This window comes from Fusarium keratoplasticum, chromosome 6 (assembly GCF_025433545.1).
Source record: "Fusarium keratoplasticum isolate Fu6.1 chromosome 6, whole genome shotgun sequence".
In the NCBI taxonomy this organism is placed as follows: Eukaryota; Fungi; Ascomycota; class Sordariomycetes; order Hypocreales; family Nectriaceae; genus Fusarium; species Fusarium keratoplasticum.
In genome coordinates, this window is record NC_070534.1 from 1072830 (window position 1) to 1090047 (window position 17218).

Genomic DNA, 17218 nt, shown 5'->3' on the forward strand with positions numbered 1-17218 from the left:
TACGGAGCCGTTACATAAACGAGCCGACATCCATCATACCAACGAAACTCGAATCTTCACTCAAACAAGACCAAACCCCTGGCATGGAACACGGGTGGGCGCGTGAGGCGGCTGCGGATAGTGACAGGCTACGGACCGGCACGCCTCAAGGCGGGAAGCCGCGGGAGTCCCGCTTGCCACGAGACGGGATGGGATGGGGGAGCTTTATTTGAGCAAGAATGAGTGGGATGGATCGGATTTTGACGTGTTTTTGACGTGGGATATTTTGTTGGTGTAACGGGGATGCAGTGCGTGTACCTACCTACTAATATTCCGACGTCATTGGACCCTTGGGGAGGAACCATAAATTACCCCTCAACCCCGCCGAGGGCATCATGATACCCCGCCTTGAAGACGAAGGGACAGTTGTAGATGGATGTTCAACAAAAGCCATTACTATAGTAGAGAAGCCTCATACAAACACAGAGATACCCTTCCCTCTCCAAATGCTTGTCAATCTGACACTGTCCGTTATAAAATTCCCACTGTACGGATCTCGGGTCAACATGATGCCATGCACATGCACACCAGCCCAGCGCCCACCGACACGCCGCGCCAATCACGGTCCAATCGATGAACCTGAACGCCTCCCCCCGAGACGTCATTCGTCACGCCTCATCTGGAAGGACCAAAAGAGGGCACGAGAATCCCTCCTCTCTTGGGCAAAAGGCCGTGGTGTGCCCAATGAGGGGGGCGTTTATCTTTTTGCCCACACGAACGAGCCACTCGGGGCATGGTCATGGTACTTCTTGCTGTGTTGTAGTGCGTGAGATGGAAAAATAGGACCCGTAGTCTCCCCCCCCCACGAGGAATGGAAGGGGAAGCCCATTCACTGCCGCCGCTGACTGACTAGGCTTTAAAAGAAGGTATTCCTCCACTCTTGGTCTTCTCTCTCTCTTCCTCTTCACCAAAAACCTCCACCATCAACTTTTCCAAAAACTCCACATCACAAAACACACACCAACTTCAAACTTAAAACCATCATCACCATGTCTGGCTGCGGTTGCGCTTCCTCCGGTTCCTGTGGCTGCGGCTCCAGCTGCACCTGCGCCGGCTGCCCTGTAAGTGTCTTGTTTCTTCTTGGTTTAGACGCAAAGTCGAGGACTGACGGTTGCCAATCAAGCACAAATAAACTACGGTGCCGATGAGAACCTTGAGGGTTATTTGTTCTGGAGATGGGCGGCGTGAGATCGACTGGGGGGCGGATGGGATCCACTCGTTTTGAACAGCCTCTGGGGAATCACGATGATGATGGCACATGAGATACAGATTGATCATGAATAAATGCAACCTTTGTTGCCCATGTTGCAACGTTTGCTTATGATGTGATCAGTGAACTCTGACAATCCTCAAACTCCTTAGACGCCTCGGTGATCCGTTCCTGAATGATCTGCTCCTCAGCGATCATGACCCGACGGAAAGAATGCCAACACTGGGCTTAGAGCCTGGTCCTGCCAGCTCGCCTGTTCAACCGTCAAACCCACGGCAATCTCGCGATCATTATCCGTGTACTTGTTTCCCATTTCTTCATCGAAATCTTGAACCGACAGCTGTTGCTCGTGCTTCCTTCCTCTCTCATACGCCACCAGCATAGCCTCTCGCAGCAATCTCGCCCCATAGAGCACAGCCGCCAAGATGGACACGGCAAAGCTCGCCTGTGCGATGCGGCAGTATCCTCGGTTCTTATCCCAGGCGAAAGAGCAGCTGCGAGTGAGGTACCATGGTCGTGGGCTCGGATGTTCAGGGTCGGATAGGTCGCCAGAAGCCTGGTTCGCGAGGCTCAGGCTCCAAAGCCACAAGAGGAGGAGGTCGTAGAAGGCGCTGATGTATCGAGAGAGGTAATCGACATAAGACAAGAGTGCGCGGGCGAAAAAAACGAACAAGCCGAGTATAGCGATGCCAAGGTTGGACTCTGTCAGTCTTGAGACATCGTCAGCTCATCGTCTCGTGATTGATTTGTTGATGTTTCTCCTCACCTTTGCTGCCAGAGGTAGGGAACCTCGGGGGGCTCTCGATGGTTGGCGTAAAAGTAGATGCGCGTGTTGGGATTCGAGTTCCATCCTTCCTCTCCGCCGTTCTCCCAGAGTCTCGATCTGAAGCGATCCGGGTACGCGAGGCCAAAGAGGATGACGGCCATGAGGGCGATGGTCAACTCGACCAGCAAGAGGCTGAGGGGTACCTTTGTGGCGGCCATGGTTTGGATAGAGTGTCGCAGAAAAGAAAACTAGTAGCTATCCCCCGAAAGAAGGAGAGACATGCAGTGGGGGCATTGCTTTTCCCATGTGGACGTTTAATAGGTGGTCTCCTGGAAGAGATTGAGATGCGTGACTGGTGATGATGCCATGAAGGTGTCTCGGTGGGTTGATTGTCTCGCCGCCGAGAGCCCACTGACCTCGCCGACTCGGCCACCACAACCACTGTATTTTTTTTTCTTACGCGCTGGGGGTGAAACTTGCTCATACTGCCGCAAGCAGGGATTATCCGGGTATGACACGTTGAACATGATATTGACAGTTAATCATCCTTGTTTATTATAATTAATTCCGTCTGAAAGATGGGCATTTACTGCTTGATTAAATCGTGTTGACTCTGGCTGAAATAGAGTTGCTTGTCAAGTACGCCACCAGATCTCCCATGGATCCATTGTCCAGACCCTCTATTTCCGGGCTTCGACTACTACCCATGCTGAACCTCTTGAACGGCTTATGTCTCTTCATGTCTCATTCTGCTCAATATCTCTCGCATAGCCCTATCACCTGGCACCCCCATCCCGGCTCCTTTCTGCGTGCGTAATCTCGCTCTCAACGAACAGCCCGTCTCGTCTTACATGATGCCAACCCCACTCGCTGCAGCCTTGAGCAACTGCATTCGAGTTCCGTGTATCTGAGACTTTGGTTCATGAGGGGCTGATTTCCTACCCTCGAATGTCGAATCTCTGAAACATACATCTTGATGTAGAAAAGAGAAGAACTGAAGATATCATCGCCAAGACACCACAGTGTTGTTCTGCTTGGCTCGTGGACCCTGCCATAATGTCTCTGCAAAAAGAGTGCCTGGCCTTGATACCAAAGACTAAATTATTTCTCCTTTAAAATTGAAGATTTCTTTTCAGTCTAATCATCCCGCTCGAACCAAGGTCGTAGCACTGTCATGACAGTGACTCAGCATCAGCTGCAGGCCTTGGCCCCCAAGACCCCCAGTATCAAAAGTAGAGCAAAGTCTCTCAGATGAGCAAGTTGTACGGTCCTTGACTGGTGGCCGAGTTTACTCCGCCTCCATGCCTTGGCTAGTGCCGGGCCTTTCGTATTGAGCAAGTTTGGGATTCAAATCGTTGCTTTACCCTCCGTCTTGGGAAGTTTGGATAAGTACTGCACCTTTCTTTCAACACCATGGATTGTACTTTGCAATATGCTCTTGTTTGATATTGCAGAAAAGTTTGATGTTGATCTTTGAAAAATAAGTATTGTTTGATTAGAGGAGAGCAGAGCATGCAGCTTGCCCCAGGAGGTTCTTTCATGGCTTGAGCGAGGTCGTGCAATAAAAGTCGGCTCTCTAACCTAAACGGTTGACGAGTTAAAAAACACGGCAAATGATCCCAACGAACTGGAGCTATACGCTGAGCTGGGAGAACTCTGGTCCGTCAGTTTTCTATTCAGGAAGAAGTATCCATGTCTATAAGTGTAGTATCCCACACGCCGACCAATGCAGGAGAATAAAGTAACGACAACCAAGCCTTATATGACCAAATTAATAACTCCAACAGCTATAACCGCCGCCAGCATGCACATCGCCGTCGTGACAGTTGTGGATCTAGACCCCGCGCTTCGAGGCTCAAAATCCTTTATACACTGGCCAATGCAGGCGTCCAAGTCCTTCTCACTGCTTCCATCACTGTACCGCGTCTTATCGCCAGTGTAATACTTCATGTGGCACCGTCTTGTACACCCAAAGGCCCAGCAAGATATATCGTTCTCATCGCTACTGTCCCACCCGTCCAACTCTCTCTGGCTCCAAGTCCCGTTTGCCCCAAGCAGTGTCGTCCGGCTGCTGTAAGAATATCCATTGACTCTGGACTGGCCTGTCTTGTAGAGGCTAGCGGAGATGCGGATCCGGGTCTTGTCAGGCGCCACGTCGGCGGGGATGGTGATGTTGACGCGATCCGTGTCCAGGGGCACGCTCCAGACAAGCCAGCATACCGGTCCCGCACCCCATCCTGGTGGCTCTAGCGCGAGGAAGACGCGGTAGGCGTTGAATCTTTTCCGAGCTTCGTGATCTGACGCGTCGATTCTTGTTCTGATTGTGAGCTCCTCGGTCTGACCGGCTGTGATGTTCCAGGGGACGACGATTCCAATCTCGGCGTTGGTGGAGGTGGCCGCCAAGAGAGTGAAGGCGACCGCCCGGAGAAAGAGTGATATTAAGACCATTAATGAGAGTGATGAAGCGAGAAAGTTAAAAAAAAAAGAGTGACTTGCTCTGCTCACAGAGGCAGAAGACGAGAACGAGTGAGAGTTCTGCTGATGTTAGGGGTTCAATCCCTGTGTATTTTTGTTCCCACCCCTGTGTTGCTAACCACATCTGGTCACCGCTTCGGCCATTTCCTCTTTGAGCATCCACTTGAAAGGATCACTCGAACAGAACGAATGCACGGTGTTGGACAAGAGATGATAAATTAAAGGGTAATAACTTGAGATGAAAGAAATATTCCCATATTTTCCATGAAAGTTCTCTACTCGTGTTGGCACGAAGGAAGCATGATGTAGAGTTCAAGATTCTGGAGTACTAACACCGACCATTCGCCGCTCCTATACAAAGGTCCCTTTATCAGAGTTCTATTGTCTTGGATGATGGCTGAAAAATAATCTTATTTGGGAACATGTGAGGGCTGGCAGGGGTTACGCAGACTTGTGTAAGATAATCTTATCAATCATGCTCCAACAATCGTGATCGTGAGATTCTCGCCAAGCTCCGCGGGAACTCCGTGAGCACGACTTGGAAATTGAGGAGAGTTCCGTTGACCAGATAACAGCATTATATGAGTTAAGAAAGAAAAACTATTCAAGTTGAACGTTATTTGAGGTGGTCCTCTCTACGTATAGTGAATATAATATTCAGAATTTTGATCACTGTTCCACGTGTAAATAGAACAACAGTCAGGAGGCTGACCGGAGCTTCCGCGGAGCTGAGACGGACTTCGAAGAGTCCGGACAGAACTCTAGACCATATATAAACTACCTGTCAGCTATCTCCCAACCCATAAATGATTTATTATCTGATTGAACCATCTCCATGCGTCGTTGCATTGCCCTTGTAACTCCAACCCGACCTTGAGCTTCACCGAGACTCCCCAAAGCCACTTATAAAACGAATCACAATTCATCGCCATGGTACCGGATAGCATCAGGCTAGTCGGCAAGGCATTGAACTTCTTCATTCCCTACCTCGGAACACTTGCTGTTCAGCGCGTGGCTGCTATTTATCACAACTGGACATGGCACGACACGCCCGATGCTCAGAACGTCGTCATTATCGGGGGTTCCTTTGCTGGCATCGAGCTGGCAAAACGCCTGGCAGAGACTCTCCCTAAGGGATATAAGGCTGTTTTGATTGAGAAGAATTCTCATCTCAACTACTCCTTCAACTTCCCTCGCTTTTCTGTCATGGAGGGGCATGAACACGAAGCTTTCATCCCCTACGATGCCATTTGCCGGGGAGGGCCTCCTGGAATTTTGACACGCATTCAGGATACGGTCGTGGACATCACTGAGAATCAGATCATCCTGGCGTCGGGGAACAAAATCGACTACACGTACCTTGCCATCGCCACAGGTTCCTCGCAGCCACTCCCAGTGCAAGTCTCTGCAACCGAACTTCCAGATGCTTGCCGCGAGATGCGAGGGGTACAAGCAAAGATCAAAGCGAGCCAGAGGATTGCCATCGTCGGCGGAGGAGCCGTGGGCGTTCAGATTGCCAGTGACACCAAGGGCTTTTATCCAGACAAGGACGTCACGCTGATACACTCACGCGGCCAGCTCATGAATTACTTTGGAAAGAGGTTGCAGGACTATACCTTGACTGCACTTCGAGATGAGCTGAAGATTCGCGTTCTGTTGAATGAGAGACCCAAGCTTCCTCCACAGGGGAATATGGCTACATCAGCGACCTTGACTTTCTCAGACGGACGAGAGGAGAAGTTTGATCTTATTGTAAGTTTGAACTCTTGTCAGAAACATGAGCAAGCTAACTAGAAATCAGATTGGGTGTACCGGACAGCGGCCCAACTCGTCTGTTCTTCAGTCTCTATATCCCAGCGCCATTTCCAAAGAGACGTCTCGGATTCTAGTTGAGCCAACCCTCCAGGTATCAGGAGATGGATCTCTCGCCTCTGGAGCCCGCATCTTTGCTTTCGGAGACGTCGCTGATCACGGAGGTCCACACATGGCACGAGCAGGATGGATGCAATCCAGAGTTGTACTGGACAACATCCTTGCCATGATTCGAGGGGAGAAACCAACACAAACGTACAAGCCCAATATGTTTATTGAGGGCGCCATCAAGTTGACTCTGGGGAAAACGCAGAATGTCGTCTACTCCATGGAGAACGATGGCTCTGATGTGTTGGTTCCCGGAAATGGACATCTGGACCTCGATATCAAGCGAGCGTGGAGTCAGTTTGGTGCAGATTTCAAGCAAGCAAGTATTCCTAACTGAGACAAAAGGATCTGTCGAGGGGTGGTAGATCTTTTTTGACGCTGAAGGTTTAGACGGCACGGAAACTAATAATTGTTTGTAGAATTTGTCTTCTTCGCAACGCATGTACCTGAGATTAACATACAAGTTTATGCCTGATACAATCTAGCCCGCTTGTGACCGTGATGCATGCTAATACGAACAGCGTTGAGTTTTAATTCTGTCATTTGTTTATCATTTTGTTCTTTGATATTGGGCCTAGGGAAGATGTCATCGATACCAACAATGCCAATGCAAGACAGAACTGTCAGCCAGCCTATCTCAAGGAAGGCAAAGGAATTATAACTAAATGTTACAGGTTCCTAGACAAGGTCTAGGTAATGTATCCAGTGCGACTTCACCCTTGATAAGTCATAAACCTTGCATAATTTCGAGAAGCAAATCGATCGGTGGTGAACAGCATCTCGAAGATGGGCAGGATGGACATTGAAACTCGCTCGAACGATTGCCTATGAATTCAGTACAACGATCAACTAGTTCAATTATAAGTCTTACAAGTTGGAATTCTATTGCCCAGGTATGATTATTTGTTTGGCGTTATGACTGACAATTATCATCCACGCAATCTGGCTCATAAACCGAAAGCCGGGAGTTTAGACACCCCTATTGAGTATCCTCACCAATCAGTATATGCTTTGACTGAGTGATTTCGAGAAGTCCCCAAGCGGTTTCTTGCCTTTTCAGCTCCGGGCTTATTCGCCGGAACCCCGCACTTGACATCCGGGCCGAGACTCTATGGAACATGTCTGGGCGGAGCACCGATAGCCGTCTTCATAGCCGCCGCCACGCAGTCCGTGACGCCGACTTCTGCATCCGACATACCGAGGAAAGTTGAACTGAGGGGATATCCATCGACCCGAGTTTCTGGCTTTCTTTGCTCAAGAAACAAGCAAGTGAAATCAACTGAAAATACTCGACGCTTCAACGCCTCTCAAGCAACATGTCAGACTCGAAGCAAGCATCCGGTGGGGGCAACGAACGCTTCAATGCTGAGGCTGCCGCCTGGGATAGCAATCCATTTGTTCACGCCATGAGCCTAGAAGCCTGGAAAGCTATCCAGAAGTTTGTTCCCTCTCTCTTTGGTGGAACTTCTTCACGACCGGACGTCCTCGAGATTGGCTGTGGAACTGGACTCCTCAGCTTGGAGGTCGCCCCCGCCGTGAACCGCTTGGTGGCCGTTGATGCGGCTGAGGGCATGATTGAGGTCCTCTCGTCCAAGTTGAACAAGCCAGATGCACCCAAGAACATTCAACCTCTCGCCATCCTTCTCGAAGACCCAGAGGACAAGCGACTTCCGCCAGCGGACGAAGCCAAGCCCGATGGTCCAAGACTCAAGTACGACCTCATAACCTCACACTTGGTACTTCATCACATCGCAGATCTCAAGCCCGTCCTGACAACAATGCTCGGATGTCTCAAGGAGGGCGGCATGGTAGCCCTAACAGACTTTGAAGACTTTGGCCCTGAAGCAAGAAAGTTCCACCCAGAAAGCAAGATGGGAGGCGTCGAGCGTCATGGTATCCCGAGGGAGTGGATGGCCAACCTGATGAAGGAGGTTGGGTTCAAGGATGTCAAGGTTGAGGTTGCGTGGGATCATACGAAGCTGGTGGAGAAGTTTCCTGGCGAGTTTAACGGTCTCAAGAAGGGTGAACCGGATTTGGATGCTAGGGTTGGAGAGTTGATGAAGTTTACTTATGTGATATGCATGGGGAAGAAGGGTTGAGGCTTTTCAAGGGGTGGAAGTTGTGTATCAAGTTGTGATGGAAGTGCCTAGAGGTAGTGAAGGGATCCTATTTCGTGGTACTCACAGCCATCTCTATAAAGACTTGCTTCAGAATTCAATACTGATTTTCAAATCATATGAAAAATCACATCACATCCTCACTGATCATGTTTGTGCTTGTGTGAACTGAAAGATCCCTGTCTATTGATTGGCTGGGTATCTCAGATCGCTCTTCAACACCCAAGGCAGAAGATGATGCAAGGACCCACTCGAGCTCACGAGCCACCAACCGCCGCGTGCCGAGCCACAGCTTCCTTGTCACCTCCAACATCACCACCATCAGCTCCAGCACCCGACGAGGCTGACTGGGTCTGACTCTTTCTCCTCCCCATCTTTCCTTTTGCTCTTCTTCTTCTCTCGCACATTTATTTTACTATGCTCTAAGACCAAGCTTCATTCCTAAACCCATACTCTGCTCTATTCATCGCCGACTCTCCCACTCGGCACGCGACCCCGAGGTCGCAAACGCCGACCATGCCGCCGGCCGAACCTCAGAATGCCTCCACGGGCGCGCCCCGATCGACCGATGCGCCGCGGCGATGCTTCATCTGCCTGACCGACCAAGACCCTGAAGACCCCCCGGGTTCGTGGGTCGACCCCTGCGGATGCACCCTCGAGGCCCATCAGGACTGCATGCTCTCGTGGGTCACCGACTGCGAGCGATCCAACAAACCCCTCCAGTGCCCCGTATGTAAAGACCGCATTCAGCTTGAAGGGCCCTGGGACCCCGTCGTTGCCTTGACCGATGTCGTCGCATCCAAGTTCACCCGCGCGAGTCCCTTTATGCTGCTCGGGTCTGTTACTCTGGGCGTGCAGTTTAGTCTGCAGATGTACGGTGCCTTGGCCTTGTATTGCTTCTCCGGCCGCGAGGCCCTGACCGAGTTTATCCTGGGCCCTGAGGTCTGGACTCACGGAGAGGCCTCGAGGGTCTTTTTGAACAGAGGCAAGAGGTTGCGCAATGCGCTGGTGCTGACCAACGTTGGTCCCGCTCTGTTACTTGGGCAGCTGATGCCATGGATTGGCAATAAGGTCTTCTTATCTACAGCGTCTGCGGTATGTAATCTTTGCTTCTATAATATGCGATGCGCCGTCATCTAACGACTCAACTGTAGTACGGTGTATACCAGGCAATGCACGAGGATGACTTCTTTACCTGGCCACCCTCGCCCCAGCTGGTCATGGCCGTATTCCCCTACATCCGGTCGGCATACCTCAACGCCTGGCGCGAGTTTGCCTTTCCCTACGAAGTGAGCCTGAACCGACAAATCATGGGTCTCCCCCCTCTCGAGCCTAGGCAGAACGAGCCCCCCGCCAACGACGGTCAGCCCGAGCGGCGGAACGGCGAGGGCGGCGTCGTGGGTTTCCTCAATGGACTTATTGAGGCTTTGGAGGCGGACGATGGCGAAGACGAACAAGACAATGATGCTGGAGCTGGAGGACAGGTGAGAATTGGTGGTGATGGTGAGGATGGAATGGTTCTCGAGCTCGTCATCGAGGAGATTCAGGATGCACCCGAAGAGGATGAGGAAGAGGACGATTGGGTCGAGAGGGCGCATGAGGGCGCCCAAAGACATGGAAACGCACGACTTGATGAGGATGAACCTGTACCACGTCCGGCGCAGGAAGCACAACGAGTCCCAATCCCAGCTCCAGCCCCGGCTCCTGTGGTTGCTGCACCCGCACCCGCACCCGCGGCTGACAATCAACCCGCGGAAAGAATTGAGCATGAAGCTCCCCAAGCACCACCGGCCCGTCGGCCTGGTCTGGGAACAATTCTTTCAGGAGTATCCAATGCGATAGTCAGCGCCTTGATCCTCCCAGGTCTCTCCTACGCCATGGGCGAACTGCTTCGCCTGGCACTACCCAAATCATGGACCATAACATCCCCGCAAGGAAGCACAGGGCGACCTGGTCTGCTGCAGCAACAATGGGGACGAAGCCTGGTAGGAGGGTGTCTGTACGTGGTGATGAAGGATGTTCTTAGGCTGTACACCAAGTACCGCAAGGTGGCCGCCATAGGAAAGCGACGGGTGAAGAACGTTGACCGGGAGAGGAGGCGGAATGCGAGATGATGACCTGTTGACAGAGTATTCGACATACCCAGTATACTTGAATGATTGTATGCATTAGATGGAGTTTTGGGTGTCTCTGCAGGTGATAGCGGGTTGAAGGGATATTGCAGATGAAAAGACTACGACTGAACAAATCGCCTCTATCTGGCTCTTATTGATGTGATTCTTAATCTATCCGGTATATCTTGTGGTGCTTAGTAGTTGTTGGGAATCCCCCCCCCTGCTTTACTCACCTCGAAGATACGTATCCCTCACCGAGGTGACCGTCCCCCACATTTTGACGCCTGCCCCACGTGGAACCTTCCAGCCCAAACTCCACGACGCCTCAGCCGCGGGGCCCTTTTTGCACCGTCTCCTCTTCCTCTTGGCCTTTTGATTTTTGGATCACATCTCAGCAGTAGACTTTTTTCCAGTTTAACCTAGCCCGCCCCGTCTCCCTCTACGACCTGTTGACAGGTCTTCTCTCTTCCGCCATGGTACGGGCACATGTTCAACTTCTGAGAATGCATCGCTGACTCTTCACAAGGCGTCCACACACACCTCCAAGCAGCGCCTCGCGCTCGCCATCTGCGACTTCCTCTCGGCCTCAACAAATGACGGCACCCTCACAGCCGACGACAAGGACTCGATCGACGTGGCCGTCAACTGCATCGCCGAGTCCTTCAAGGTCGACCCCACCGACACCTCGGCCGTCGCCGCCGCCGTCGGATCCCAGAACCTCCTCCAGATCTACTCCGTCTTTGAAAAGGCCCGCGCCGACAAGCCCGCCGCCGCTGCCGCTTCTACTCCCGCCCCTTCCGCCCCCGAGCCTACCGAGGAGCAAAAGAAGGAGTCCGAGGGTCTCAAGTCAAAGGGCAACGCCGCCATGGCCCAGAAGAACTATGGCCTCGCCATCGACCTCTACACCCAGGCTCTTGGCCTAAACCCCGTCAACGCCGTCTTCCTCTCCAACCGCGCCGCTGCCCACTCGGCCAACAAGGACCACGCCTCCGCCCGCGCCGACGCTGAGGCCGCCGTCAGCATCGACCCCGGCTACACAAAGGCCTGGTCCCGCCTGGGCCTCGCCCGCTTCGCTCTCGGTGACGCTCGAGGTGCCATGGAGGCCTACGCCCGCGGCATTGAGCACGAGGGCAACGGTGGTTCCGATGCCATGAAGAAGGGCTACGAGACGGCCAAGCGCCGTGTCCAGGAGATGGAGGCCGAGGAGGACTCGCTCAACCGCGCCGCCCCCGGTGTCGGTGTCGATGTCAACGCCAACCCCGGTATGCCCGACCTTGGCAACCTCGCCAGCATGTTTGGCGGTGCTGGCGGCCCTGGTGGTGCCGGCGGTGGCATGCCCGACCTTGGCAGCATCATGAACAACCCCATGTTTGCCAACATGGCCCAGAAGCTCATGAGCAACCCTGACTTGATGAACAACCTCATGAGCAACCCTCGTCTGCGCGAGATGGCCGACCGCTACTCTAGCGGCGGTGGTATGCCCGATCTCAACAGCCTGATGTCTGACCCTCAGATCGGTGAGATGTAAGTCTTGGTCCCTGGTCTCCTTTCTCTTCATAACAAAACTAACAACACTCTCAGGGCTCGATCTATGATGGGCGGTGGTGGCCCTGGTGCTGGAGGCAACCCCTTTGGTGGTGCTGGTGGACAGGGCGGTGCGCAACAGTAAGGAAGTGGAAGACGAGGCAACATCATTATACCATGGCTGTTAGATGATCTGGATTAACAACACACCGTGACGAGACGAGACGACGCATTGATAAACGTGGCAACGCAGCAATGTGCGTGCTTCTTTTTTGAGCTTTGAATAGAAACTACAAAAGCTCCTCATGGTCCTTAAGTGTGCATGCTATGCTGTGCCTTGCCTCGCACACTGCCACCCTGAATAGAATACCTGTCTAACAACCACCACCAGTATTACCTCGGTCACCCTGCCTCGAGCCTTTTATCTATTGCCGATAACGCCATATTAAATCCATAACCTGGCCGACCATGTCCTGTTTGTTTGAGAGATGCTTTCCCCCTAAACTTTTCCTGCCAGTAATCCGTTGACATTGTAAGTAATATCATCGTCTTCCGGGATTTATATCGATGCACAAGTCATGCTTGTGATACTCTAACCTGTTTGCGTACCAGCTGCACCACCCCGGTAGCTTCCTCGACCTCGTCGGCCGCGATACCAGGAACCTTTTCCTCGTCGACCCCCGCGGTTACCACGACGTTGGCTGGATACGGCGGGTTCATTGCCGCCGCCCGAAGGGCCGTTGCTGTTGGGCGCATTGGTGCCTGGTGGCATGACGGGCCTGCCATCGCTCATGATTCTGACACCCGAGTTCTCCTTGCCCGAGGAACTTCCTGCGCTGGCTGGGATATAGGTTGCGCTGCTGCTTCGCAGAGGCTCCGTTTTCTGACCACGAGGTTGCTTCTCCGGTGAGTGAGCAATGGTAGGTGTCTGGTTGCCTCCTCTCTGCGTGGTCGAGGGCAATGCATTGTTGTGTTCGATGGGCTTGGGAATTTGCGAGCCACTTGTTGTACCGCCCTTCATGGAAGGGAGTGAGACGTGACGATAGACCTGTGGCCTGTTAGAAAACGGACATCTTGTTGACGAGAGTCACTGACCGGAGACCTTGGTTCCTTTGAGACAGGATCCAAGGCCGCTCTCTCTGTATCACTCCCCTCCGACAGCTGACCCTCCGATGTTTGTGACACTTGGGATGGCTCGCTCTTGGACTGGACCCGTCGAGAGTAGCATGGTAGTTTGAGCTCAAAAGATGGGGCACGAATGCCATCATCTTGGGTTACACTGGTTTCAGGCGCCACCTCAGCCTTCTGATGCTCAGCTTCGGCATGGCCTGGACGATTCTTCAGGGCACGGTCCACAGCTGCGATGAAAGCCTGACGTTTCGCTCTGGATCCAGCTCGAAGTCCGACTTTTTCGCCATCACTGACAGGCTGACCCTCCTAGAGTTGGTCAGGGCCCGCGATCTTCGTTCTGGCTTCATCTTGTTCAGCAACCTCATCAGACCATTGACGGCTGGTCTGTAGGCTCGTGCCCATCGTTTCACTCTGCGCCCCGGAAACCTCGGATTCCTCGGATGTCTCAGTTGCGAAAGTTTGTCTGGCCTTGGCGAGCGTCCGTGGCGTAAACGTGGCGGCAACAGGATTCAACCGGGTTCCCTACAAGTAGAGGTTAGAATCGCCAAAGGCTACTTTGCTTCGGCTGACTCTACCTCTTGCTTGCGCTTGGGGGTTGATGTTAGTTCCTCTCCACTGGCTTCTGGCTTCGACGAGTCTGCTCCTCCGTTGGCCGTTGGCGCGGGCTTGTTGACCTTTGACAGTTCTGTTCTGGTCTGCTCCGAGGACAAGTCGTTAACAAATCCTGCTTGACCAGCCGAGTTGTTCTTGTCTTCATCATTCGATCGGACAAAGACCTGCTTCGACCAGAGGTCTGCGTATCTTCCACCAGCTACAATCAACTCATCGTGGTTGCCCTGCTCAAGGATCTCGCCGTTTTCGACGACGATGATACGATCCGCGTTCATGATGGTTGATAGGCGATGGCTATCATGGTTAGAAGAGGCTACCAAAATACGCCTGAGAGTACTTACGCAACAATGAAAGTAGTCCGTCCTTGGCATAATCTCTTGAAAGATACCTGGATCTGCTGCTCAGTGTCTGTGTCAACTGCACTGGTAGCCTCATCCAACAAAACGATGTCTGGCTTCTTCAGCATTGCTCGGGCAATTGCAATGCGCTGGAGCTCGCCTCCAGAGAGTTTACTGTGAATGTGAGCGAGCGATCATATACCTGGTTCTCCGACTACTTACACGCCTCGTTCTCCGACTCGTGTCTTGTAGCCTATTTCGCATTAGTAACGCTCTTCAGACGACCCGTGAAGAACAACGCACCATGGGTAAAGCCCTTGATCTTATCATGAATGCACGCTGCTTGGCATGCTTCAAACACTTCCTCGTCGCTCGCGGTGATTCTTCCGTACCGAACGTTGTTCATGATCGTGTCATCAAACAGAATCGGGTTCTGGGGCACAACTCCAATTCGATCACGAAGACTGTGATGTGTTAGCAAGGTAACATGGCGAGTAGAGACCACACGCATCCTTACCTGAACAAATCAACGTCTCGGATGTCCTGTCCGTCAATACGGATAGATCCCTCGCCAACGTCGTAAAACCGGTCCAAAAGTTTGATCAGGGTGGATTTGCCTGCTCCAGTGGCTCCAACAAATGCAACCGTTTGTCCAGCCGGAACATGGAAGCTCACATCTTTGATGATGCCCTTCTTTTTGTCGTAGCTGAAGCAAACATTGTCAAACTCGACCTCACCAGCAACAAACTTCAACGGCCGAGCTCCCTTCTGGTTCTCAACAGATGGCTGGGTTCTCATAATGTCAAGCAACCGTTCAGCATCGATGAAGTCGTCACTGACATTCTTACCCAACTTGGCAAAGAATTGAAGGGGAGATGTCAGCTGAGCCCAGTACATGAGAAGCATAGCAAATTGACCGGGGGTTGCGTGTCCAGCCCTGATGCGGTAGACGGCCAAGAAGGCGCTCGCCAAAAGACCGGATGTGAGCACCAAGGTCTGAAATCCGATAGAGATGTACCACCCGAGGACGTATTGCTGCTCCCTAAGCCAGCGGTTGGTGACTGCATTGGCGTGTCGGTTGTCTTCATAGCCAATCTGGTTGAAAGCACTGACGGTTTGCCATCCAAGGAAGCCTGACTGTCGAACATAGTGTTCCTCGTACAACGCATTGACACGATTGCGACTTGCCGCCTTGGAGTTGGCAACGAGTCTGCTGGCGATGAGTAGGAAAAAGACTCCTGTTGCCATAGTAATCAGTCCTTCGTAGGGTCCAAAGGTGATGGAAAGATAGACGACGGCCACACCCATGTCGATGAGCATGGGAACAGCGTAGAGCAGGACGTTTTCGATCACGTTGGAAACTGCGCTGCCTCCATAGATGGCCATCATCATGTCCGAAGAGCTCTTGGAGTCGTGAAAATCGGCTGAAAGATGCATCATGTGCGAGTAAGCAGCTCGCGTCAGGGCGTCATGCGAGTAGTACTTGACGGGGACCCAGAGCCATTGACGAACAAGCTCGATACCCGATTCAGAGGCGGCCAAGCGGAGAGCAGCAAAGATGATGACGGCGAGCCAAGGGTTGGTTTGGTCAGATCCGCTCAAACTGTCCATGATGATACCTGTCTGGCGAGGAATGAGCAAATGAAGCGCATTTGAGCCAAACAAGCACAGGCAAACTGCCGCGGCACGGAGCTGAAGACCGATATTACCAACAGGCCAAACGTATGGAAAGAGGATCTAAGAATAAGTCAGTCACAAGTTCGGTGTCAATGGAGCCGAAGCAAGGGTCGGGGCATATCATACCTTGAATCCTTTGGCGTACTCAAACCAATTACCACCTTCTTCGAGCCGCTTCTTCATAGCTTCTTTGGCCTCCCTCTCACGTCGCTCCCAGTTATACTCAGGAGTCTCCTCGGTGTCTTCCTCTTCAGCTTGGAGCGTTGATCCGTACCCGGACTCCTGGCTATGTTGAGACAGGCCAGTGGGGCTGCTAGGTGAGGTTGTCGTGTCCTTGGGGAGGAGGGGTTGCCGCTCCTCATCCGAGCTTGGCTTGAGTGAGGGACTGAGAGTGAAAAGAGCCACCAACAAGAGAAACGAGAGGCAGCGCAGAGCAACCACAGCTGTATCAATGATGCTGAAAACGTTGGGCTGGAGCAACAGTCCTAGGCCTGCCGATAAAGCGAGGATGATGACATCAAAGACGAGACCGAGCAGCCAGGAGCCGACAAAAGGGTATGATGGGTCATCTTCAAGGTCAAGGCAACGGCTAAGGTGAATGCCAAAGACCAGAATGCAAGACAAGTGTCCGATGATGATGTGGTCCTGAGTAGGCCACTCTCGCGCCAGGAATGCCTCAGTACCAACCACGGCTAGCTGAGCAACGAACGTCAAGATGCAGAGGAGGGAAAGCACCAGAGTAGTCGTGCGGCTGGGGCGGTTCTGCTTGCCATTTTCGCTCTTCTTGGAGGCGGCCACTGTGCAAGCCGAAACAAGGGAGGAGACGATGAAGTAGAGGAAAACAGTAGCCGGATAGATGTAGTACAGGACCACTAATGCGGTCTCTGCCGGTGAGACGGCTGTCATCGTGATGGAGGTTTGATCGACCAGCTGGGCCAGTCAGGGGAGTGCAGCTATCCCGATCGCGCCTGTGATAATTTCCTTGGAAAGAAGGGCAGTAATTCAACCAAGAGACGAGATAGTTGAATGGCGACTGGTTTGTCAGGATGGCGGGTGAAAAAGGTATCGACGGCTGGCGTGAGGGGTCCTGCAGAAAGGAGGAGAGTGGGAAAAGGAACGGCCTTTGGCCTGTTCAAATGAGCGTCCCGCTGGCCGGTCGTGATCCGATACGCGGCGTCGATGGCGGAAATCGACTTGAAGCTCAAGTCTGGCTCCGATGAAGGATGATCTGAGAGACCAATCGAAGGGTGCAAGTTGAGGAAATCGCGATCACAGGACGCGGTGGAACGTGACCA

The 17218-nt window shown here is 52.5% G+C and overlaps 7 protein-coding genes across 7 annotated transcripts; 4 read left to right on the forward strand and 3 right to left on the reverse strand.

Moving 5' to 3' along the window:
* Window positions 1-1436: 1436 nt before the first annotated feature.
* On the reverse strand, window positions 1437-2233 carry NCS57_00830600 (uncharacterized protein; the record flags this gene model as incomplete). Its single annotated transcript, XM_053058126.1, has 2 exons — window positions 1437-1959; window positions 2016-2233. 2 exons carry the CDS (start codon window positions 2231-2233, stop codon window positions 1437-1439), a joined length of 741 nt encoding a protein of 246 aa, XP_052911957.1.
* A 1540-nt stretch (window positions 2234-3773) lies between these two features.
* Window positions 3774-4463, reverse strand: NCS57_00830700 (uncharacterized protein; the record flags this gene model as incomplete). Its single annotated transcript, XM_053058127.1, has 1 exon — window positions 3774-4463. One exon carries the CDS (start codon window positions 4461-4463, stop codon window positions 3774-3776), a length of 690 nt encoding a protein of 229 aa, XP_052911958.1.
* A 957-nt stretch (window positions 4464-5420) lies between these two features.
* NCS57_00830800 (Pyr-redox-2 domain-containing protein) lies at window positions 5421-6747 on the forward strand (the record flags this gene model as incomplete). The annotated part of the gene is made up of 2 exons (XM_053058128.1): window positions 5421-6242; window positions 6292-6747. The coding sequence occupies 2 exons, from the start codon at window positions 5421-5423 to the stop codon at window positions 6745-6747; spliced, it is 1278 nt and encodes a 425-aa protein (XP_052911959.1).
* Window positions 6748-7726: 979 nt separating this feature from the next.
* On the forward strand, window positions 7727-8509 carry NCS57_00830900 (uncharacterized protein; the record flags this gene model as incomplete). Its single annotated transcript, XM_053058129.1, has 1 exon — window positions 7727-8509. The coding sequence occupies one exon, from the start codon at window positions 7727-7729 to the stop codon at window positions 8507-8509; it is 783 nt and encodes a 260-aa protein (XP_052911960.1).
* Window positions 8510-9043: 534 nt separating this feature from the next.
* NCS57_00831000 (uncharacterized protein) lies at window positions 9044-10641 on the forward strand (the record flags this gene model as incomplete). Its single annotated transcript, XM_053058130.1, has 2 exons — window positions 9044-9622; window positions 9682-10641. 2 exons carry the CDS (start codon window positions 9044-9046, stop codon window positions 10639-10641), a joined length of 1539 nt encoding a protein of 512 aa, XP_052911961.1.
* A 473-nt stretch (window positions 10642-11114) lies between these two features.
* NCS57_00831100 (SGTA-dimer domain-containing protein) lies at window positions 11115-12310 on the forward strand (the record flags this gene model as incomplete). Its single annotated transcript, XM_053058131.1, has 3 exons — window positions 11115-11117; window positions 11168-12165; window positions 12223-12310. The coding sequence occupies 3 exons, from the start codon at window positions 11115-11117 to the stop codon at window positions 12308-12310; spliced, it is 1089 nt and encodes a 362-aa protein (XP_052911962.1).
* A 447-nt stretch (window positions 12311-12757) lies between these two features.
* Window positions 12758-16829, reverse strand: NCS57_00831200 (uncharacterized protein; the record flags this gene model as incomplete). Its single annotated transcript, XM_053058132.1, has 9 exons — window positions 12758-13213; window positions 13261-13602; window positions 13657-13818; window positions 13872-14202; window positions 14250-14420; window positions 14469-14499; window positions 14550-14710; window positions 14764-15983; window positions 16050-16829. 9 exons carry the CDS (start codon window positions 16827-16829, stop codon window positions 12758-12760), a joined length of 3654 nt encoding a protein of 1217 aa, XP_052911963.1.
* Between the last annotated feature and the right edge of the window lie 389 nt (window positions 16830-17218).